This window comes from Lissotriton helveticus, chromosome 8, assembly GCF_964261635.1.
Source record: "Lissotriton helveticus chromosome 8, aLisHel1.1, whole genome shotgun sequence".
Taxonomy (NCBI): Eukaryota; Metazoa; Chordata; class Amphibia; order Caudata; family Salamandridae; genus Lissotriton; species Lissotriton helveticus.
Window position 1 is genome coordinate 221,453,487 of NC_136069.1, and position 24,238 is coordinate 221,477,724.

Below are 24,238 nucleotides of genomic sequence, written 5' to 3' on the forward strand. Positions count from 1 at the left end.
CCTTCCAACTGTCAGACTATTTCACATCGCAAGTCCCCTCACGAAGCCTAAGACACGCCCCCATTTCTTCACACTCTGCTCCTCTTGCTGATCTTTGTTCCTCTATCTGCCACGACCTGTTTGTTCCTCTATTTTGCCTCGTGACCAAGACTGTATAAATATTCTGCTGTTGAAAATAAAAACCCCCACTTCAAGAGAGGGACTTAAGAGATTGCTCCTGTGCCCGCTTGGTGCTGGAAGCGCTCCCCTTAACTCGAGTTATTGGTCTTCTCCTCCTTCATTTGAGCACCACGGACTCCTCGCTTTGCATTGACAAGAAATTATGATTTATTAAGCATAGAAATTCAGAAATGAGGTAATAAGTAAATTTAATTTACCACACATCAGTGCCTCCGATAGTATGCAGAAAGTCACCCATTCTCACCAAACATCTGGCACAATTCAGAAATTATATCTTACCTACTCTGTGTTAAGTTGCACTTGTCGTAGCTTGGCTGATATAGCTTAATTATGTGTCGCCAATATCACGACCCTCCAGTCACCCTCGGTCAATGGGCCTGGCTCTTCCTCTCAATGTACTCTAAGAAATGAAAAATTGTTTGGGGAAATGGGGGATATGGAAGTGCTAAAGCTTCAAAATTCCACTCTTAAGACTCTTCAAAGCAGAAGCGTTCCACCAAAGACGCCCATTCCACCAAAGGCAACTGACTTTCTCTGAGATATAGAAGACTCAGGGGCACCTGTTCACATTCTGCAAGGGGGTTGGGGGTGGGCAAAATTGTACGTTACACCACTGCTTCAAGGTAAGTATGGATGAACAGAAAGGGAGGGAAAGCAAAAATGATAGGTGGTGACTTTTGTCCTGTAAGGCCTGCTAATTCCATGCAGGCTGTCCGTTGTATTGTACCAGTGAGTGTTTTAAATATCGCAGCACAAAAATATTTTTGTAGGAGATAATCTTCTAAACATCCATCAATTTACCTCCATGGTCTTTGGCTTTGTCATTGCTCCCTTGTTGCTAGCCTTATCGACCAATCCAACTTGCCCCCCGCCCTCGCGCTCCTTTCACATGCTCCTGAAAAGGGTACACTTTCAGGCCATTTGGATTAGTTTATGGTCCCTAAGGCTGCAGCCTCGCCTCGCCTTATGCAAGCAGAATCCAATCCACAGTCCGAGTGTGCTCCCAGCTTCAAGCAGGGGCGCAGCTATCAATGGTGCATCGGGGCCAAGATATATGAGGGTCCCACTGAACCCTGATTATTGCTGTATTTTAGTTCCCAAACACCAGTCTGGGAGCCTATTTTCTTTGCTTGCCCTAGGGCCCATGGCACCCTTGCTGCTCACTGCCTACAACTGCAGGGTCACATTAATTGTGCATCACAACTCCATATAATGCCTCAGTCGTAAACTCCTTGCAAGGGATGGAGAGTGGACAGATGAAGATAAACAGAAAGGGAGGGAAAGCAAGAAAGATAGGTGAGGCCTGCTAACTCCATGCAGGCTGTCAGTTGTATTGTAGAGTGTTTTAAATATCGCAGCACAAAAATATTTTTGTAGGAGATAATCTTATAAACATACATCAATTTACCTCCATGGTCTTCGGCTTTATCATTGCTGAGTTGAGTTTGAGTTTAAAACATTTATTGAGCGCGCGTACACCTGGCGGTTTCATGGCGCTATGAGGTACTGAGCCCTAGAGGGTAGGGAAGTCGGGGAAGATGAGGAGGGGTGGATTATGAAGGGAAGGCTTGTGAAAAAAGAAAGGTTTTTAGGGCCTTTCGGAAGTGGGAGTATTGAGTGGAAGATCTGAGGTGGGCAGGCAGAGAATTCCAAAAGGCGGGGGCAAGTGTGGAGAATTTCGTGCACCCCCACTTTTTACGTCTGAAGCGTGGGACTGCCAACAGGTGTTGGGAAGATGAGCGAAGTTCCCTGGCGGGGGCATATGCCTTGATTTCCGCAGAGATAAAGTCGGGAGCTGTGCCAGCCTGGGCTTGAAAGGTGATACATCCCATCTTGAACTGTACTCGTTCTCGAATAGGGAGCCAGTGTAGGGACTTTAGGAGAGGCGTAGCGTGATGGAATTTGGCCAAGTTGTAGACCAGGCGGGCCGCCTGGTTTTGAACCAGCTGTAAACGTCGCATGCTATAGGCGGGCATACCGCAATAGAGCATTTCCATAGTCCAAGCGGGAGACCACCATCGCTAGGACAATGAGTTTAAGGGCAGAGAACGAAAAAAAACGGGAAACTTTGCAGATGGTGCGAAGTGAAAGGAAAGAAGAGGACACCACCGAACTGACCTGGGAGTGCAGGGTGAGTTGGTTATTCAGTTTGATCCCTAACGTTTTTACGGAGGAGGAAGGGGATGGAGGGGGACCTAGTGAGGGGGGCCAGAAGAGAGAGGTCCAGGGACTGGAGCAACCACCTGTCAGAATCAACTCGGTCTTATCTGGATTTAACTTTAGGTGGTTGTAATTCATCCAGTCCCGGATGAAGATCATGGTGGACTGAAAATTCACCATAGACTCTGGGGATGGGGACAGGGTGAAAATAAGCTGCAAGTCATCCGCATAGTTAAGAACGGTGACTTCCATTTGGTGGAGGGCGAAAATAAGAGGGGCGATGTACAAATTAAATAAAAGGGGAGAAAGGGAGGAACCCTGGGGGACCCCGCATGGGACTTTCCGGAAGTCCGCCGAGAAGTCGCCCAGGCGTACTGCCTGGATGCGGTCCCTCAGGAAGGAGGACAGCCAGACCAGGGCCGAACCTCCGATCCCCGCCGCCCTGACACGAGAAAGTAAGATGGAATGATCAACCGTGTCAAAGGCGGAGGAGAGGTCGAGGAGGACCAGGGCCTGGGGATGGTTGGTGTCCATACCCTCTCTGAGATTGTCAAGGACCGATAGCACCACTGACTCCGTGGAGTGTGCGGGGCGGAACCCCGCCTGCCGGGGGGCTAAAACCCCGCTCTCCTCCACAAAGGTGCTAAGCGTACGGGTGACATGGCGCTCTAGTACCTTCCCTAGGAAGGGCAATAATGAAATAGGGCGGTAGTTGACAAGGGCGGTGGGGTCGGCTCCAGGTTTCTTGAGGATGGGCAAGATGGTGGCTGTTTTTAGGGGTTGGATAACAATTGCTCCCTTGTTGCTAGCCTTATCGACCAATCCAGCTTGCCCCTGCCCTCGCGCTCCTTTCACACACACCCTAAATGGTCCCCAGCTTTGACCTGGCGGTTCTGACGTTCTGCTTCCTGCAGTGATCCCACCCCCTCAGGGCAATGACTCAGACGGTAGGCATGCGCGTCCACGTGACGTGCGTTGCTGCTGCGCAGCGCTTGCACTGAAAACGGCGACCGCGCTGCACTGACCTGTTGCGGCGGCCTGTATCATTTATTTGGGTACACTAACTGACATTAGTGTCAGCCAGTGTCCCCAAATAAATTATAGAGGCCGCTGCAACAGGCCAGTGCAGTGCGGCCGCCGCCCCCAAAATAGTGCCGCCTGGGGCAGACCGCCCCCCCCTAGCTACGCCGCTGTGCCTTTCCCTCTTAACCTATGAAAGTAAGATGCTTTCACAAAGCTTTTGAAGGATTTTCTGCATTTTAGTGCACTATCTAACCCACATTCAAGTCCCTCTTTTCAATATTGTCCAGCCCCGATTTGATCACAGAGAAACACGGCCGACTGTCACCCTCTGCTTCATGCAGGAAGGTGACATGCTGTTTGGAAAGACCTTCTTCAAATGATTCCCGCCAGTGTCCCCCTTTTGATATGGATTTGGAGGCCTTGCAGGTCTTTGTGAGACTCAGCTGTCAGACTCACATCTCCTCCTTTCACAAGTATGGGCTAAGAACCTGTTGTCATTGCTACCTTGCCTTTAATCAAGTTTCCTTGTCTTCCATCTAGTCTGCCAGTATATTGTGCCAGTAAGACAGACACCCTATTATCTCGGGCACACAACAATTATACAGAGCATTTTTGCATTATCCTAGTACTCTGGGTTTGGAAGGAAAGTATGTCCTAAAAGGAAGCCACAGCAGGCACACCGACTTTAAACCTAGTACTGGAAAAGCTAGTTTCATAACATGTATCAAAATTATTCTTAGGGCATTTTTACTAAAATCCTCGGTTTGCCAAAGAGTTAGAATTTCACTACTTAGTAAAATGTTACGAGCACTGGTATTTCAGCCTTTTCTTCGCCCAAGCTACACAAATGGGCATCTAAAACACGGAGGATTATTTTCCAGTGTTAAGCTGTTGCAGGTCTAAGTAATACCAAAGCTGTTGTGCCTATTGCTGCTCTGACATGTAAGCTAGCCTAACTCCCATGAGGTAAATCTGATCATTCTGCATTTGGGCCTCGTATGCTTCAGCTCAGTTCATTCTGTCAATTTATTTGGTATTTTAAAACTAAAGCTTCTTCTGCAGTGTCAGGTGGCTATCTGTGCGCCCCTCTCCAAATGCATATTCCCACATGTAGATGAGGCAAGGCCACACTGCATTCCTCATTTGGTATTTGAACAACTAAGCCACATGCCAGGTCTTGCACATCATTACCGCTGTTGTGCAGGAAAGCCAAATATGTGTTTTTTATTGTTTTCCACCAATTACCGCGTTTTAGAAGTAGAGCATATGCAGAGAGAGATTGTTTAGTAGGAAGATCCGTACTGCCCAGAGGCCAAAAACGTCAGTAACCTAGGTATCTAAACCATGAAATATATTTGGTAGACCATGCAAAAAAGTCAGATTCCCTTCAGCGCTCTGTCATGACCAGATAAGCATTTAAATAGTTGGGAAACGTGTTGGTTTTACGCATAGCATGGAATTATTAAGTCCTGGGAACTCATGTAATGCGAGCTTGAAGAAGGTAGGGAAAAGAGTGTGAGCCATGAGATGTCTCTCAAGGGATGCACTTCCAGATAAATAACAGCCTCACCAAACTAAGGGGTCGATTATGATGGCGGACGGATTGCATCTGCAGTGCTGGCGGGGGCAATCAGTCCGCCATTCTTCCTGAAATGACACCCACCACATTAGGATGGCTGGGGGGTCCGCGGCGGACGGCAAGACCGTCCGCCGCTTTTCCGCCGGTCGCAAAGGCGACCGGCAGAAAAAGTGCTCACATATGGTGGAGGTGTCTGCGAGACACCGCCAACCATATTAAGATGCTGGCGGTCCAATGCCTTTCCACGGCGGCATTGCCGCCGTGGAATGCCATACAGTCTTTGCTTTGGGGGCCCGTTGTGTGCCCCCAGGGTGAAGGGCGGTGCACATGAGGGGTACCTATGGTAACCCCCTGCAGTTGCATGCACAATGCGGCAGGCGCCGCGCAGTGCCTACCGCTTTGTGCATGCAAATGCACAGCATGCATTTTTTACTTTGCGGCGGGTGCTTAAAGCAGCACCCGCCGCAATGTTAAATATACGGGATGTGACTGCCAGGGTGGCGGTCACATCCTAATTCCAACGGAGGGAACGCCGCTGCCCCTGCGGACGGTCCCTCCACCTCGGGGGTAGCGGAGGGATGCAGGTCCGTCCGCCATCATAATCGACCCCTAAGTAAGATTAGAATACACAATTTGAGATACAGATAAAAACATGAAATGAAATTTAAAAGTGAATTTCAATAGAAAAAACATTTCTTTTAGTGTAAGAAGTCATGAATTTGTTATTTGGTACAAGTGGAACACGGGTGTCATCTACATTCTGATTTACAGTAACTTCAATTTGCTAAACTGGGGTGGAGGCATAAACCTGTGGAAGTAGCGCAGTACTTCACAGATTAGAATAATTAAACAAGATGACATTTGTAAGAAAGTTGGAAGAACTCCAAGGCCCAATTCTTCTTTCAACATGTAACTGTGGTCTTAAATACCAAATTAATATATTCATTGTGGTTACAAGCCACAATCAAAACATGACTGTGGACGTCACCTGATCTCCTGGCTATATAAAATGGCAGTTGCCATTGTGAAGGATACATGGGAGAATCTGGTTGGTACAGCTTTTATGGGGAAGGAATAGAGCCACATTCTAGAACACTCATACACATAGGGACAAAGGACACCACTGGAAATCACCAAACGGCCCATCTCACATTAGATGGTGGACAGAGATGGGAACCTGGGCTGCTGCACAAGGGGATGCACTGAGGAGCCAAGGGGCTTGTGCAGAAAACCAGATGTGGAGATCTGGCAGGAGGTTGTGGATGGCTTCCTGTTCGGTGATGCCCTGGCTGAAACACATGGGGACAGAGCGGAAGGTGTGTGAATGATGGTGGGCATCCGAACCCCTTTGGAAACTGATGGAGGCAGCCGTCTCTCCAATGCCCCACTGCACACACCCAGGGAATTGAGATATAATGGCAATTGTTAAAGAAATGTGCACCCAGGCTGCCACTTACTGAGCAATATATGATTTCTTACAATGTAATACGCTTGTTCAAAAAGCGTTTTGGAATGTACATCTTACTTTCTGTAAGTGTGGTGGGCATGGGACATAGGTATAACATTTATGTCACTGCAATGGACTGTCTGCTGACATGGAAGAGGCAGGTGTGTAGACTTGATGGTACCAAACACTTGTATAGCAAGTACTTTTTCCAAGTAAATGTGGAGTTTCCGTGTAATTAGTATATACTATTGCCCACAGCTGCAATGTAATGGTGTTTTTTCTCTCATCAAAATACAATAAAGACATTTTGAAAAAAAATTATTTCATGCGATTAATATCCGAGGTGTGTCTGAGTATGCATGAGCGTGGCAACACAAATTCTGCTAGTCGAGCCACGTGGGGGGAGGGGGGAGTACGTCTCCTTCCCAAATACCACACGTGGTGTGATGAGAAGAGGAATGATACTGAGAAACAAAAACAACATCTTCATCATACAGACGGAAAATATTTAAGTTTTCAGTAGTCAATGACTTAAGAACGGATTTATTTGTTATTACCTAAATGACTACTGTCACAGATGCACTTAAAAACAGATCTGGTCCCAAATATTTTTCATATTGCTCCAATCGAAGACTACAGCATTATTAGATTATTTGGTTCAGTATGTACACACTGTACATTTTATATTTAAAATGTAAATATGTGCTAAACATCTGATCTCAGAGCCATTCCCTTAGTAGAACTGTGGAACAGAAGCCATGATACAGTTTTGCTCTAGTGCGAAGATGGTAATACTACTAATGAGATGTGCCACACTAAGCAAATGTCATTTCATGATACAAGAAGTTGCTCCGAGTTACAAGCTGCACAGATGTCACTTGTAAGTTCAGCAAATACATACACATTAAAAATATTAAGTTCTAATATGTGTAAAAAAATATTTCTTACTTGTTTCATGTTTTCTGCTAAAAACACAAAATATACACTACAGAATCCAAGTTGAGTGATAATCAAGAAAAAGTCAACAATGCACCTGGAAGAAAATTTAAAATAAGAGTGAGTTTGCATTTTGTGTTACCGCTATAGAGAACTAGACATTAACACAGCAAATTTACAGCATGGTAACAAAAAGATAACACTTTTAAAGCCGGATCTTTGCCCAACTGGAGGTCGAGCTAAGAACAGGCGCATGCATTTCTGTATCAGAGTTGTAATACGTGTCCATGCCACTATAATTATAAAATGTTTTGTTTACCTCCGAAGATATTTAAATGAAAAAAGGTGCAGGTATCATGTCTGATGATTCTGTCAGAACCTGAGGCGAGGATTACGCAGTCTTTCTTTGCTTAATTTTAATCAGCAGTCATGAAAATCACATTAACAGTTTAACAAATTTCATTTACCATTAACAGTAGGGCAGGTACGGAAAAGAAAACCAACTACTAGAGGGCGCCATCGCTCGTCTCCCAGAGACACACACCTCTCTGACTCTGTGATCGGAGCACGACGACAAACACTCCAACTTCAAAGGAGCACAGCGGGCGATCGCGGAGTCTGTCCTTTACTCCGCCAGGCCTGGAGCCTGACGCCCCGCTTCTCAGGGTCTGGAAGAGGTACGGGCCATACATAAAACAGACTTTCCTCAGTGGGACACCAACCCAGGCATGGCCCCATGAAAAAAGGTGCATCTTGGTGTCTCGGGGTATAAACCTTAATAAGAAACATCGCCCCAGGGCATAAACCCTAAAAAGGAAGACCTACGCAGATCCTCCATAAAAGCTGTTCACCCCAGACCCTACACCGTCTGCCCCATACAGATCAATGACATGTCCCCTCTTGAAAAGGAAGAAAGCTAATACTTTCCACTGCACGTTGAGTTTTGCAACGCTGTTCACATGTGTAATGTTAGTGCAGTATCCTGTGCCCTGGCTCCCTACGAGAAGGCTTTACAGCCACCAGTGCAAAGCTGTCACAGACCCCTCCTAATGCCGGAAGACCTGGATCTATAGTACTCACCGCAGATTACTGCATTTCCATTTGAAGGGCCAAGTGTTCAAGTTCACAACCCTCCCATTTGTCTTGTCATTGGTACCCTGGTGCTTCACCAAGTTGCTCAAATCGGTGGTGGAATATCTGAGGCTGAGAGGCACCTGCCTTATAGTCTATCTCATCTACATCCTTCTGATGAATCAATGCCCTCGGAGGGCATCGGACAACCTACATCTGACAGCATCTCCTCTAGAAACTCTGGGGTTTGTGATCAACATGGAGATATATCATCAAATGTCCTAGAATCCAAGGAGACTACCTGGAGCCTTCCCTCGACAAAGAAAACATCAGGCAGACACTATGCAAGAGTTTGTTAAAACCAAATACATCGCTCCATCAGCTTGCAAGAGTAGTGGGACTCCTCTCATCCTTCATCCAGGCCATCTTCCCCGGGCTCCTGCACTATGGAGCCCTACAAAGGCTGAAGGCAGTCAACTACAGATGGGGTCTCGCCTACGCTGAATCAGTATCCTTTCACCGGAGGCCAAGGAAGAGATGCAAAGATGGTTAACATATGGAATCCTTGAATGGGCGAAGCATCCAGGCCGAATCTCATCACAGAATCGGACGCAAGCAGGATGGGCTGGGGCACCCGCTGTGGAGAGTTATCCACAAGAGAAAGTGGGTCGTCTTATGAACAATACCTCCATATAAATTGTCTGGAGAAGGTAGCAGGATTCTTCGTGGTCAGGTTTTGGACCAAAGGAAAAGTACAATGCTGTGTACTTTTAAGAATGGGCAACGTGTTAGCAGTATGTTACATCAATGGCATAGAGGGAGCGAAATCTAAGACATTGTCAGACTTAGCCTGAGACTTCTCGGAGTTCAGTGTTGCCACACAGAGTCTCTCTGATGACGGCGCACTTCCAGGGCTCCAAGAACAATGTCACAGATTTGAACTCCAGATATCTGCAGGTAACAGGACACGGAATCTCGACTACAGGATTTTTAGGATGCTGGATCACACAAGGTCTACTCAAGATGACGTGTGTTCCTCCCGCCTTGACCATCAGGGTCTGAGGTTTTTCAGCTGGGGCCCCGATTTGATGGTACCAGCCACAGATGTATTTCTACAGGACTGGAGCAAGGAGATAAGATGTGCATTTCCCAAATTCTCTATGATAACCCACATCTCAAGGTCATTAAAATCCTTTAGATCAGTCATATCGTCTGGCGATGATCCCACTGAGTGATCCAGCGGCCTATAGAAAATATATCATAAATAACGCTACCCAACTTCATAACCTATAAACAAAATTCTATACTAAATATGGACCCATTTATAAACCTGACATATTTTGGGCCTACTGAATCAGGTGGTCAGATTAAATCTATATACACATTATCTACAAACTATATACATTTTATACATCTGCTGAAAGAATATTGTCATTAGAATAAAACTTGACCATTTAAACGACCACCATTGGCGACGTGATCTAGCTAATAGTAACCTACACTCCTGAATAACCAAGACCAGCTTGTTTGTCAAAAGTAAGATTTTATTTACTAAATTATGGTATATAAGTTGATAGTTTTATAAATGAATTTTATTTGCCATAAAGCAAGCATGATTGTAAAGAAATATGAGAAAATACAATTTAAGTAAGTAAATCAAATTTAAAGTGAATATATAAAGTTTAGCATTTCTAAAACCTAATTCCCTAACTGAGCTAAATAGATAGAATTAAAAGTAAAGTTCTTTGAGGATTCTTACGTGCTCCACGCAAAGTCCGTCAGCATTTCACCCTCATCGGAAAGTCAGAAAGCAGCAGCCAGCCCATCCCTAGGGGCATGACTTTTTATACCTTTCTATGCTAACTAAACTACGCAAAGGAAAGTTTTCAGAAATCTTCGACGTCCCATTGGCTGAGAGTGACAAGTGACATGTCACCCACTTTTCAAAACTTCCATAAAGTCATATTTCTTAGAGACCATTGTCCCTTCCGAGTGCAACCAGGAGCTTCCTGAGTTTGCAACAAATGTATTAAGTCATTCTCGCAGCGTCCATTGACTTTCAATTGACTTCCGCGGATGCCAAGTTAAGGACTGACAAAATGTTCTTGTTCGACCTTGGCCATGTCCGACAGAATGATGACAGCACATTAGTTTTTGCTTTGTGAACGCAGCTTTTGACGAATAATTTATTTCAGAATGGGCGTCTCGTGACTTTTGCAGAATTACAAGTCAGCTCTTTTCTGCGACTCAATTGACTAGGCCCAAAAGCAGGCAACTTATGATTTCTAGTATAAAACAAACACAAGAAAAGTATTAATGTAAGAAATAATGTAGATTCTGTATCCACCCCAAGATTTACTAATTAATTAACCCACCCGATTAATCAAAATGTTACCTAGCCATTGCAAACAAATAAAGCAGCGTTTATATCTACCAGTCTCCGTTATTTCATGAGACTTAAATGCACCTAGAATAGTAGAAATGACATCACACAGACAAGGAAAAGCAAAACAAGCACATGCTTCTTTTAAGTTTGCAGCAGTTAGTAATGACAAAAACGAAAACAATAAATTATTTTATTATTTTGCACGAACAAAAAGATGCAACAATTATGCACGTTTATGAGCACACATGTTAGTCCCCCCATGTGTAAAGTTTAATCTAAGTTGTATTAGCACGACATATCACAAATCATTAATATTATTATTCATGTTATGGAAATGTGACTTAACGAGATTAAACAAAATTTTGTTTTCTATCTCGCTCCATCAACTCCCTCATCTGGTGATTAACAAATCACCACACCAGCACTCAAAATTTTGATAATTTAAATTTCTAAGAAATCGATTCAAATTCATTTGTATCAGTAAACCTAAAAGTCTGTTTCTGCAAAGTCTTTGGAATTTACATAACGCTCTCCATGTAACTCCTGTAATTCAATCTCCCTTTCTTCTTCTTTTCTGAGTTTATAAATTCTTTTCTTTTCTTTCAACTGTTTCTTTCTTTTATGTAACAAACAACCTATTTTGGTCAAAATAAAAATGAATACTATTATAATCAAAGGTGCCAGAATCTTGCCAAGAATTGAACTTCCGATATTATGAAACCAGTTTTTAATTGCTTGAAACCTTTTTGAAAGTTTCCCTGTAAAATCATCTTCTTCTAAAGGAATTATCTCTGAATGCATTTGTGTAATATTCTTAATATACATTTCAATATTCTTACTTTCATCAGGTATATATGTACAACAATGTTGCACATGTAAAATGCCACAGACTCCTCCCTCTTTTGCTAGGAGTATGTCTAAAGCAAGACGGTCTTGAATTACCATGGATCTAATTGCAATAACTTCAACATTTACTAATTGAAATCCATCAGCAGTGTCAGTTGATAATCTATCAACTATAGTGGACAATTTTCTGATTCTCCCTGCATTTAGGGTTATACCAACAAAAGGTATTACAGCTTGAAAAATATCTCCCAGAACTTCAGTAAAAGTTTCTCTTTTAGCTCTATTTACATAATTATGAATTTTAAACAATCCTTCTGAATCTCTGTCAACATGAAACACTTTAGGAAAAACAATTCCCACATAACAAGTTCCATACCAGTGGTCTGGAAGGTTGTAGTAGGCTTTGTCACCACAAACAAAATAAATCCCAGGAAAGATAGGATCCTTTCCACCTTTAAATCCCCAACCTCCCAGAATCTGATAAGTATCTTCACAGTTACTTGCACCTACAAAATAATTATCAAAAAGTGTGTTATCTCTTCTAATGCAAAGCTTTCCACTAACTGGTTTGTCTATGTGAATTGCAATATTTTCAAGCATTTTGCCATTTAATTTCTCATCCTCTTTCTGCCAGAAGGCTGACTTAGTCTGCTTGACTAATTCATTCCTCTTATAAATTGCTCTTCTCTCCTCAACCATGTTCAAAAATTTCTTTCCTTCAGCACTTAATTTACATGTTAGATTATTCTTGTAAGCATACTCGTAAGTGAGTTCATTAGTAACAAGGAAAAATTCTCTCATTTGTTTTGCTTTCTTATGCTTATTTAAAGCATTATCAATCTTAATATTTGCAAAAATTTCATCATAATTTGAATAGTAATATTCTAAACGTCCAGTTTGATAAAATAAACTAGTTAATACACTACATGTTACAGCATAAGTGAGAGGAAGCATATTATATGTTACTCCCTCAGAAACAGAAGCAGGTAACTTAACGCAGACGTAACAGTCTTTTGCATCCATTACCTTAACATATTCACTCAATAGCTTTGTGAATGTATTACTTGAAAAATCACCAATTGATTTATCTTGATGAATGTTAGGCTGATGATCAATAACTTTTGCAGACGCACTATGCTTAGTTTGGCTAAGCAGAGCTTTGCTTGTTAAGTTAACTTTGTGTAATTCTCTATTCATTTCTAAAGGAATAATTACAGCTAGAACCAACCAGAGCAGAACCAAAATGAGCAGACATACCAGAGTCATCTTACAGCATCTTTTAAAAACAGAACACTTTGAAGTGCTCTCCTTAACATAAGGCATTCTTGGTTAATTATAGCCTCAAAAAAAAAAAAAAAATTTTAAAATTTATATACACCCCCCTTTTAAAAATATATATATATATTTTTTTTTTTTTTTTTTTTTTTTTGTCAAAACCCTAAACAAGATTTCTTCGACCTTATGTCATACATATGTTTTCTTCAACTAAACAGTTTTTCTTCGACCTTGTGTCAACTAACAAATTTTCTTCAGCCTTTTGCCAATTTAATATTTCTGTACTTCAATCATTGTCACTAATTTCTTGGATTTCGTTTTCTTCTTCACTACTATCATATATGTCAATAACAGGTGGAATTACTAAGTAAGTCCACTCAGGAGACTTGTATTTTTGGTTTGGTCTTATTATTCTCTTCCCTTTTCTCGATATCACTTCAATTTTCCTTCCAACTCCAACTTCTTTTCCAGGACTCTTTTGACTACTGATTTCTTCAACTTGTTCCTTTGGTTTCTTGATCAATCTGACTCTCAATCTTCCACCTGGCCAGTAGTCTGCTTTTCTCACGTACTTCTTCTTTGGTTCAGAATTATTTGATTCTGACTTCCAAGTCCTTTTCTTTCTGTTTTCACTTTCACCTTCCACGTCACTTTCTTCAGTTTCGTAGTCTGAAATTTCAATTGACTCAGGAACTTCTCTATTCGGCAATTTCACTCCTTCAGGAATTTCACTTTGTCTTCCATCACTGATACTCGGTAATTCGTTCTCCTCCTCTTCCTCAATTACCTCTAACTTCCCAGATTTCGGATATTTGTTCCTTACTTCAGAGTTTATTCTCTGCCTTTCGATACTCTCCTGGTCTGAAACTTCTTTTTGTTCAGCTTCTTTGTCTTCAATGGAAACAACTGAATCCTCAGTTATCTTTCCTTTTAACAGATTCTCTTCACCTTCAGAATCTATTTCAATTATTTCCAAGTCTTTTCTTGTCAGATTTCCATTCACTGGCACATTCACTGGCACAGTTTCCAGATGTCGACTTTCTTGTCGATCTTCAGAATCTGGAATTATTTCACCTTCTGTTTTGCCTTCTGCCTCAGAATCAGAATCGTCTGTGGTATCACTTTCAACATCAGAACTTTCAGGAGTCGGTACTGGAATAGTATGACTAGGATGAATCCAACGTTTTAATCCTCTGCACTTTACAGCATTAGTAGTGATCAAAATTATCTGCCTAGGTTTCTGCCATCTAGGAGCTAGACAATTCCTTCTCCGATGTACTTTTGTTCTGACCCAATCGCCAGGTCTCAGATCATGTGTCAAAACCTTTTCATTTGATTGTGCTTCAGTTCCCACCTGATTAGACACAGAAGTTACCATATCAGATAACCTTTTACAGTAATCCAAAATTGCACTGTCATTTATGCTCAACAGTTTACCTACAGGTACAAAAGCTTGCCTCATAACTCTTCCCATTAAAATTTCATGAGGACTCAAACCTGTCTTTTTATCTGGTGTACTTCTTAATGACATCAAAACAAGTGGAAGAGCATCAGTCCACTTTATACCTGTTTCAAGACACATTTTTCCAATTCTGTTTTTAATTGTTCCATTTATTTGTTCAACTACTCCTGATGCCTCTGGTCTGTATGCACAGTGTATTTTCTGCTCAAAGCTTCGCAAATTAATTTCATTAGTTTGTTATCAAAATGGCTTCCTCCATCACTCTCAATAGTGACTGGAAAACCGTACCTTGGGATGATTTCTCTGAGCATTAGTTTTGCCACTGTAATTGAATCACAATGTCGTGTAGGGAAAGCCTCTACCCATCTTGAAAATAAGCATACAATTACAAGTACATATTTCAAACAATTGTGCAAGGGCATTTCAATGAAATCCATTTGTAACCTGGTAAAGGGACCACCTTCTCGACCAATTATTCCTGTCCCCACCACTGATTTTCTGTTTGGATTCATTTGTTGGCATGACAAACACCTTTGACAAAAAGATTCAGCAATAGTTCTAAACTTGGTATTGAACCATGTTTCTCTGAAGAGTCTAACCATAGAATCTCTTCCGAGATGTGCTGGACCATGATATAATCTGGCCATGTCAGCAATCAAACAATTTGGTAAGACTACTCTGCCATCTTTGTAAACCCACACTCCATCTTCTTCACGTGGTCTACAATCTGATCTTAACCACAAGTCTTTTTCATCATCTTCTGCTTCATCTTGTAAATCTCTAATCTCATGCCATGTTTCTACAACAGTTGTTAGCATTAATGAATTTGAATCAGTTTCTTTACTCCTCTCCCGATTGTATGAATAATTTTTCCTTGCGCAGTATTTAGCTGTTTCATCTGCGAAGGCATTTCCCTTGGAAATATAATCAGTTCCTCTAGTGTGCGCTGCACATTTAACAATGGCGATTTCTTTTGGCAATTGTATTGCTTCAATTAATCTCCTAATGAAAACTGCATTTTTAATTGGTGATCCTGCCGATGTCATGTATCCTCTCTGTGACCAGAGTTGTCCATAATCATGCACAACTCCGTACCCATACTGACTATCAGTAATGATGGTAACTCTTATATCCTTTGATATTTCACATGCACGAATTAAAGCAATTAATTCAGCCACTTGTGCTGAACGAACTCCTTCAAGACATGATGCTTCTTCAATATCAACGACTGTACAAACTGAATATGAAGCTTTTAAGACACCTCCTTCGGATCTTAAGCATGACCCATCTACAAAGTAGACAAAATCCGATTCAGACAAAGGTCTGTCTTTGATGTCTTTTCTTGGTTTAGTGCAGAATTCCATGACATCTAAACATTCATGTTCTGTTTCAATGTCATCAACAATTTCAGAATCAGGCAGTAATGTAGAAGGATTCAGATTCAAACATCTTGAAATTGAAACATTATCTGCTCCCAGTATGATTTTCTCATACTTTGTCAATCTGCTACTTGTTAAGTGTTGAGTCTTACCTCTTGTCAGTAATATTTCAACTGAATGAGGCACAAAAACTTTCACTGGAAATCCCATTATGATCCCCTCACTTTGTTCGAGGCTGATACTTGTAGCTGCAACTGCTTTCAAACAACCTGGTAATGCTTTTGCAATTGGATCAAGAACTGCAGAGAAGTATGCAATAGGTTTCTTTAAATTTCCATGTCTCTGAATTAACACAGATAATGCACATCCTTCTCTCTCACTGCAATACAGTTCAAAATCTTTCTCATAATTTGGCATACCTAAAGCAGGAGCTTGGCATAAACTCTTTTTCAGGTTCTCAAAAGATTCCATCTCAGCATCATTGAGAATAATTGGATCTTTTACATCTGACTTTGTCAGTCTTTGTAAGGGTTTTGCAATTACTGAAAATCCGCTTATCCATTGTCGACAGTACCCAACCATTCCCAAGAACATTCTTACCTGTCTTTGTGTTCTTGGTGGTAACATTGCTTGAATCATTTTTATTCTCTCTATTGTTACTTGTCTTTTTCCCTTTGCAATTCTGTGACCAAGATATTTTACTTCTTGTTTGCAAAACTGAAGTTTTGCTGGGGACACTTTATGTCCTTCTTCTGCAAGGCGATTTAACAGAATTATTGTGTCTGTTACACAATTTTCTCTTGTCTTTGCAGCTATTAACAAATCATCAATATACTGCACTAGCGTAGACCTACCAGGTAAGTCTAGGTCTTCTAATGATCTTTTTAACAGTTCGTTAAATATTGAAGGACTTTCTGTATAGCCCTGAGGGATTCTTGACCATCCGAGGGTCTTACCTTGGAATCTGAAAGCAAATATTTCATAACTATCTGGATGTAAGGGAACAGTAAAGAATGCATTGCAAAGGTCAATGACTGTATACCATTCAGCATCATGTGGAATCTGAAATAGAATTACTGCTGGATTTGGAACCACAGGACAACATGGAACGACAATTTGATTAACCTTTCTCAAATCTTGTACGATTCTATATTTTCCATTAGACTTTTTAACTCCCATAATTGGTGAATTACAAGAACTACTTTCCATTTCTTTTAATACACCTTGCTTGATTAACTTTTCAATTATAGGTGTAATACCTTCAATTGTTTCTGTTTTCATTTTATATTGTGGAGTGTTTGGAAATTCTATTCCCTGTTTCAATGTAATTTTTACTGGATCCACGTTTTTCATCAGACCCATCTCATTTCCAGTAAAATCCCATATTTCAGATTTCACTGTTTCTTTGAGTTCTTCAGGTAAATCTTTTTCTTCAAATGCAGGAAACAATTTTGTTTCTTCTGCTTCTATCATCATCATTGTCATTCTGTATAAACCATCTTCCTCCATTGTTTGTAACTCAACTCCATCAGGAGAACAATATATTCTACAATTCATTTTACATAGGATGTCTCTGCCTAATAGATTTACTGGACTACTATTACAAACCACAAATCTGTGTTTATCTCTGTAGTTTCCAATTTCAACTGGTACTGGATCAGTTAAGTCAGTTTTAATTTGTTGATTACTTACTCCGACAACTTGGATGGTATCCCCAGAGAGAGGTAGGTTTTCAATTTCCACTGATCTAACAGTAGAACGGGTAGCACCAGTGTCCACTAGAAAAGTGATGTCTACATCATTAACTTTCCCGTTTACAAAAGGACCAGACTGGTCAACCTCAAGAGTGGCTCCAACGACACACTCTTCCTCCTCTCTCGGGCACCGTCAGCAATAATCATCAGAATCGCTGTCTTGACTTTCTGTTAATAAGAATTGTTGTGAAGCATTTTGCATTTGAACCCTTTGCTGCTTTTGCTGTTTTTGTGGTTTTATTACCTGTTCACTTCCCTGAAATCCCACGTTTGGATTATATTTTTGAACTCCCCCACAATTCGGAAAAGGTGGTTGTGGCAATTGGTCTTGACGATTATTCACCTGTTGTTGTTGCTGTTGCTGTAACTGTCGCTGAATATTAAATTCGTTTAACCCCTGTTGCATCTGTAGCTGTCGCTGCAGGTCAACACCATTCTGCATCTGTGGATTCAATAAGGGATTCTTTAAGTTTTTAGGAGGATGAGGACACTCGTCTCTCCAATGTCCAATTTCGCCACAATTAAAACAAGGTAATCTTTGCTTTAACTCCTCAATCTTTGGGCTAAATTTCTTTGGGAAATTATTACCTTTAAACTTTCCTTGTATCTGGTTTGTATTTCCAGTTTGAACAAAATTAGTGTTCTTATTTCCCATGCTGGCAATCTGTTGCTCAGCCACCTTTACCTGAGCCCACATGGCTTTCTCCTTCAGCTTCTTCTGTTTTACTTCTATTTCATCACTGCAATACTTTGATTTTCTTAGAATATCATCTACAGATAGTGATTGCCATCCGACAATACTATTTCTGATCATTTCTCCAATTTCAGGTTTTAGTCCATAAACAAATCTATAGACAAAATGGCTCATGTCTTTTTCATCTAATTTTTCATAACCACTGTATTGTTTAAAGATTAACAGTAGTCTTTCATAAAAAGAATGAACTGATTCTTTTGTTTCCTGTTCTGTTCTTTCTATTTTAACCCAATCAACTTCTTTGGGTGGAATTTTGTTTTTCATCCAAACAATTACTTTTTCATAGAAATCCATTACAAGTGGATTTGGAGCACCTGTTTCTTTGATTCGCTCAGGTTCTGTTTTTGGCCAACTAATCGATATTTTACATTCTGTCCAAAGATCAGATGGAGCAACAATGTCAAAAAATCCATCTAAATCAATCCACAGAACTTTTGACACTTTGATAAATCTATCGACTTGCCTGTACCACTCAACTGGTTTTTCCCTCAATTTTGGAAAGTCATTTGTAAATAACAGAATGTCCTGTCTCGACCAAGGGACATGAACATATCCTCCACCTGCAATTTCTCTCATTGGAAATTGTTTTGACAATTTTTCCAATCTTTCATCTTCCTTCTTTTTCGTCCATTTTACTCTCCATTTATTCAGTTCTCCTAGCTTTTTGATATAGACAATCAAATCTTTAATATGAACTATTCTTCCCATTGAGTTCAAACTCTCAATGTCACTTTCTGAAAAATCTAATCTGTAATGCTTTGCAAAATTCTTTTGTTTACTCACATCGATTTCAAGTTCTGCTGCTAGATCCTCTAGTTGATCATATTTGTTTTTCGTTTTCCACTGAATGCTTTTGCAAATGAACAGTAGTTCATCATCTCGATAGTAATTTAAACTATCTGGACCAATTGTTCCAATTATTAATTCTTCGATATTCGCTTTTAATTTGGCCACATCAAGTTTTGGTGTGGTTACCCTGACTTCAGGACTCCCTATATCTGATATAGCACCCATTGGTGTTTTTGGAGATAAATCCTCATTAAAGGTTAAATCAGGCATTCTCGATTTAGAAGTGTTTATTTCAGATAAATCTGAATAAAATTTTTCAGCAGCCTTTTGAATTTCTGTATTTAAAGGAATAGTTAATCCAGTTTTGTTTGTTTCTCTTTGATCAAATACGGGCTGAACAGGACCAATTGTTACTGGAACTGTCACGGCTTCCATGCCTTTTGTCATTCTTTTTATTAATTCTTCCTTTGATCTTATATATTCATTATAATCAACATCTTCAACATTTCTTGCCTCTCTTGTATAATCTTTTGGAGGTTCTCCTGCTCTTGGAGCCATTGTAAAATGTCTACCTTCATTTCGAGCATTCTCGAATTCTGGTCTTCTAGGAGTTTCAATGTTTTCACAATTATTTGGATAAAGTTTAGGAGCTTCATTAATTGGAGGTGCACTCTGTGAAGTTTCAGTAGAAACCACCGGAGTAGACCAAGATCTAGGAGGTCTCAAAGGCTGATTCTTTCTAGCAGTTGTATATATTTCTTCCATAACTGCATCCTCAGATTCACTTTCCATAGATTTTCCTGTAGGAGAACCCATTACCATTTCATGAATTAAATACAATCCTTCACTCATGTTTCCCTGTCTCCACATTCGCAATCTATCTTCATGAGTTTCTCTTTTCCAAGATGGATTTTTAGAAGGTCTTTTAATTCCACTAGCTTCTCTTTGTAACTGATACATCTCGTCTTCCCACTCAACTAAAGCTTCAAATTGAGTTGGTCTCGGTTTTGGAACAAGAGCATTCATTTTCTCTCGTAAATTTCTTAAAACCTTTACATTAAATGAACCATCATCAGGCCAAGTTAAAACACCGTCGTTCTTAGTATATCGTTTCCAACTATCGAACCATAAGACAGTATGATATCCATATTCACCTTCCATATACGCTGCAGGTGTTTTATACTTATGAAGTAGTTTACCACCTCGCGTTTCGATTTTCTTGTCAGGTGAAAATAAATTCTTAAATTTCTGAAATAATGTTGGCTTTTTCTCAACATGTTTAAAATGATAACTCATTTTTAAGAGTTAAATCTAATTCACAAAATCTTTCGTAAAATATTTCCGGGATGTTCCGCAAAACAACCAATCCGTGCGCGAAACACACCAACAAGCCAATGACAGTTGAGCTACGTCACTTTTCTGCTCAACCAATAAATTTGGAGTTTTTCCGAAGGACCAATCAGCTCACAGGCCGTCAGAGACTCAAGAGCCAATCAGAATATAGCTTGTGACGTAGGTCACCCAATCCCAGCGCGGTTCTGTGACGTACACAGCAGCTGCGGTTTCTCGTTTCTCACTCCTGGCGCTTACCCCTCCTTCACAAAATCTTTTCACAGCGCCATTTTAAGGACACTTTTCAGTGTAAATTAATTCTTAACAATGACTATAAAGACAACATCTGTTCGTTTCACTATTTAGGATAGTTTACATACATTCAAGTATCCACACTTCGGAATAGACGGCGCTATTCACACTAAGGATAATATTCAATTGTCAGTAGAGTAACCTTACCCCACCCTTCTAACACGTATAATTATGAACTCGCTTTGCTCTGAACCCACCGCGAAGTGAAAGTTCTAAGAGTTCCACTTGAATCATAAAATACAATTCAAACTCGCACTTTCACACTGAAATTTCCCTAATTTCAAACACGCATGAAATCCGTACAGGACTCTCACCTGTTTATAGAAATCATGCACCGTTAGCAAAACAACGACGTTATCCGTACAGGGCTCTCACCTGTTTATAGATATGAAACATGTACCCGTACAGGACTCTAACCTGTTTATAGATAATCATGCACCGCCGTTAATTTACCCTTCACTCAAGCTCGGATATAACTAATACTCTCATTACAGTGAGTTTTATGGAAGGCGCTTTGTCCCTATTCTCATGCTGCTTTAATTTCTTAGAAAACCCTCACTTTACAAGATTCAGACCTAGCCCTAAAACTGTGCTGCTCGGCGACAACACTATGGTGCACGGCGATACCTCTTGTGATACTCGGCGATATCACTACAAACAGAACAGATGGCTTGCGTGACTAATTTCTCGCCACACAATCTATACCGGTATAGCTTACAGATAGCACGAAAAACGAACTTAACGTGTTAAAACATCGATCCTATTTCCATACCATAACACTTTAGTAACCCTTAGCAACCAACATATTACCTTGGTTACCTTTAGCAACCATCAATTTCTGCTACCAGAGAATTGATCCAGCGGCCTATAGAAAATATATCATAAGGAATATGCTACTTACCAGTATGCATCTGTTCTTGGCATAGAGGGCTGCAGAGTGGTACATTTATGAATAGATCGCCATCTGGTGTTGGGCTCGGATGATTGCACTTTGTTTTTCTTCTGGAGAAGTCTTTGTCGTCATAGGTGACTCCTCCTCTCGGTGTTAGTGCGCATGGGCATCGGCTCCATCCTTAGATTGTTTTGCCATAGTAGGGTTAGATGGAGTAGTGTAGTGTAGTACATAAAGATATGCCCATGTAAATGTATCTAAATAAGATAATGTTGGGACAGACACAGGTTTCCGGGGAGGCAGGGAGGGCATGTACCACTCTGCAGCCCTCTATGCCAAGAACAGATGCATACTGGTAAGTAGCATATTCCGTTCGAGGCATATGGGCTGCAGATGGTACATTTATGAATAGATTGTACAGCAGTTACCTCCCTAGCGGTGGTCACCAGTGTCTGTCGCAACTGTCTGAAATAGAGTTTTTAATACAGCTTGGCCCACTCTGGCTTGTTGTGCAGCCTGTACATCAACACAGTAGTGCTTTGTGAATGTATGTGGTGTAGACCAAGTTGCTGCTCTACATATGTCATCTAGGGGAATGTTCCCTAAGAATGCCATAGATGCTCCTAGTTTTCTTGTGGAATGAGCTCTAGGAGGAACAGTTAATGTTCTCTTTGCTTTAATGTAACATATTTGTATGCATCTTACAATCCATCTTGCGATGCCTGCTTTAGAGATAGGATTGCCCTTATGTGTTGGGGAAAATGCTACAAATAGTTGTTTAGTTTTCCTGAAACCTTGTGTTCTTTCTATGTAGTATGAAATGGCTCTTTTAACATCTAGTGTATGTAGAGCCCTTTCTGCCACCGTCTGTGGCTTTGGAAAGAAGACTGGTAATTCCACTGGCTGATTGATGTGGAATGCTGAAATTACTTTAGGCAAGAACTTTGGGTTTGTTCTAAGAACCACTTTATTCTGGTGTATCTGTAGGAATGGTTCTTGTATTGTTAATGCCTGTAACTCGCTTACTCTTCTGAGTGAGGTAATGGCTATAAGGAATGCCACCTTCCATGTAAGGAATTGTATTTCGCACCTATGCATAGGTTAGTCTGGTGAGTACTACGTTGAGGTTCCAGACTGGGGCAGGTGGTAATCTTGGTGGAATGACTCTTTTAAGACCTTCCATGAATGCTTTTATCGCTGGTACTCTGAACAGTGATATGCGCTGCCTGTTTTGTAGGTATGCTGCTATAGCTGCTAGATGTACTCTGATAGATGTGTACGCTAGATTACATTGCTGTAAGTGTAACAAGTAGCAAATAATCTCCCTTGTTGATACGTCTAGAGGGTTGATATTGTTATTAGTGCAGTGTATAGCAAACCTCTTCCACTTAGCTGCATAGCATGCTCTGGTGGTTGGACGTCTCGCTTGTTTAATTATTTCCATGCAATTTGGGGGGAGATCTAAGTACCCAAATTCTAGGATTTCAGGAGCCAGATCGCTAAGTTCAATTGAGTTGGATCTGGGTGCATTATCTCTCCATGGTTCTGTGTAAGGTGCATGGGTAGAATTCGTAGCTTTTGATGTGGCACTTGTGAGAGTTGCAGGAGCGTGGTGAACCACGGCTGTCTTGCCCACGTGGGTGCTACTAGTATCATGGTCATTGAATGTTGTTGCAGTTTCCTGACCACTAATGGGATTAGTGGGAGAGGGGGAAAAGCGTATGCAAATTTGTTGGACCAATTTATCCATAACGCATTGCCCTGCGACAGGTGATGTGGGTACCTGGACGCGAAGCTTTGGCATTTTGCGTTCTGATGAGTGGCAAATAGGTCTATCTCTGGTTGTCCCCATCTTTGGAAGAATGGCTGCAGTATTTGTTGGTGCAGTTCCCATTCGTGTATTTGTTCCGACTGTCTGCTTAAGATGTCTGCTATCTGGTTTTGAACTCCTGGTAGGTGTTCGGCTAACAGATAGATGTTTTGAGGAATGGCCCATCTCCAAATCTCCTGTGCCAGTCTGGATAATTGGAGAGAGTGCGTCCCCCCCTGTTTTTGAATATAATACATTGCTGTCATGTTGTCTGTTCTGATCAGGACTGCTTTGTGGATAACATGTATCTGAAAGGCTTTCAATGCTAGAAACACTGCCAGTAGTTCTAGATAGTTGATGTGCAGTGTTTTTTCCTGCACACTCCACCTTCCTTGTACTGTGTATTTGTCCATATGTGCTCCCCATCCGGTGAGCGATGCGTCTGCTGTTATTGTCACCTGTGGAATTGGCTCTAGGAACGACCGCCCCTTGGTAATGTTTGTTCTGTTCCACCACTTCAGAGAGCGGTGTGTGCGGTCGTCTACCAACACCAGATCCGTAATCTGTCCTTGAGCCTGATTCCACTGTGTCGCTAAGCATTCTTGTAGCGGACGCATTTGTAGTTTTGCATATGGTATTAGCAGTATGCAGGATGACATCATGCCTAGTAGCTGCATGAACACTCTTGCTGTTAGTGAGTGTTGTGGCTGAAATCTCTGAATGATTGTAAGCATTGCTTGGACTCTTATTGGGTTGGGGTACACTTTGGCTTTTTCTGTGTCTATGGTAGCCCCCAGATATTGTTGAACTTTGTTTGGTTGTAGGTGTGACTTTGTGTAGTTCACCGTGAA

At 41.1% G+C, this 24,238-nt stretch overlaps 1 protein-coding gene across 1 annotated transcript in view; it reads right to left on the reverse strand.

Annotated features, from left to right (window-relative positions):
- The window catches only part of SLC36A4 (solute carrier family 36 member 4), a 911,610-nt gene that overhangs the window by 652,136 nt on the left and 235,236 nt on the right, over positions 1-24,238 (reverse strand). The window contains exon 7 of the mRNA XM_078656956.1: positions 7,338-7,422. Coding sequence (XP_078513082.1) covers positions 7,338-7,422 — 85 coding nt within the window. The remainder of the gene's footprint in view (positions 1-7,337; positions 7,423-24,238) is intronic.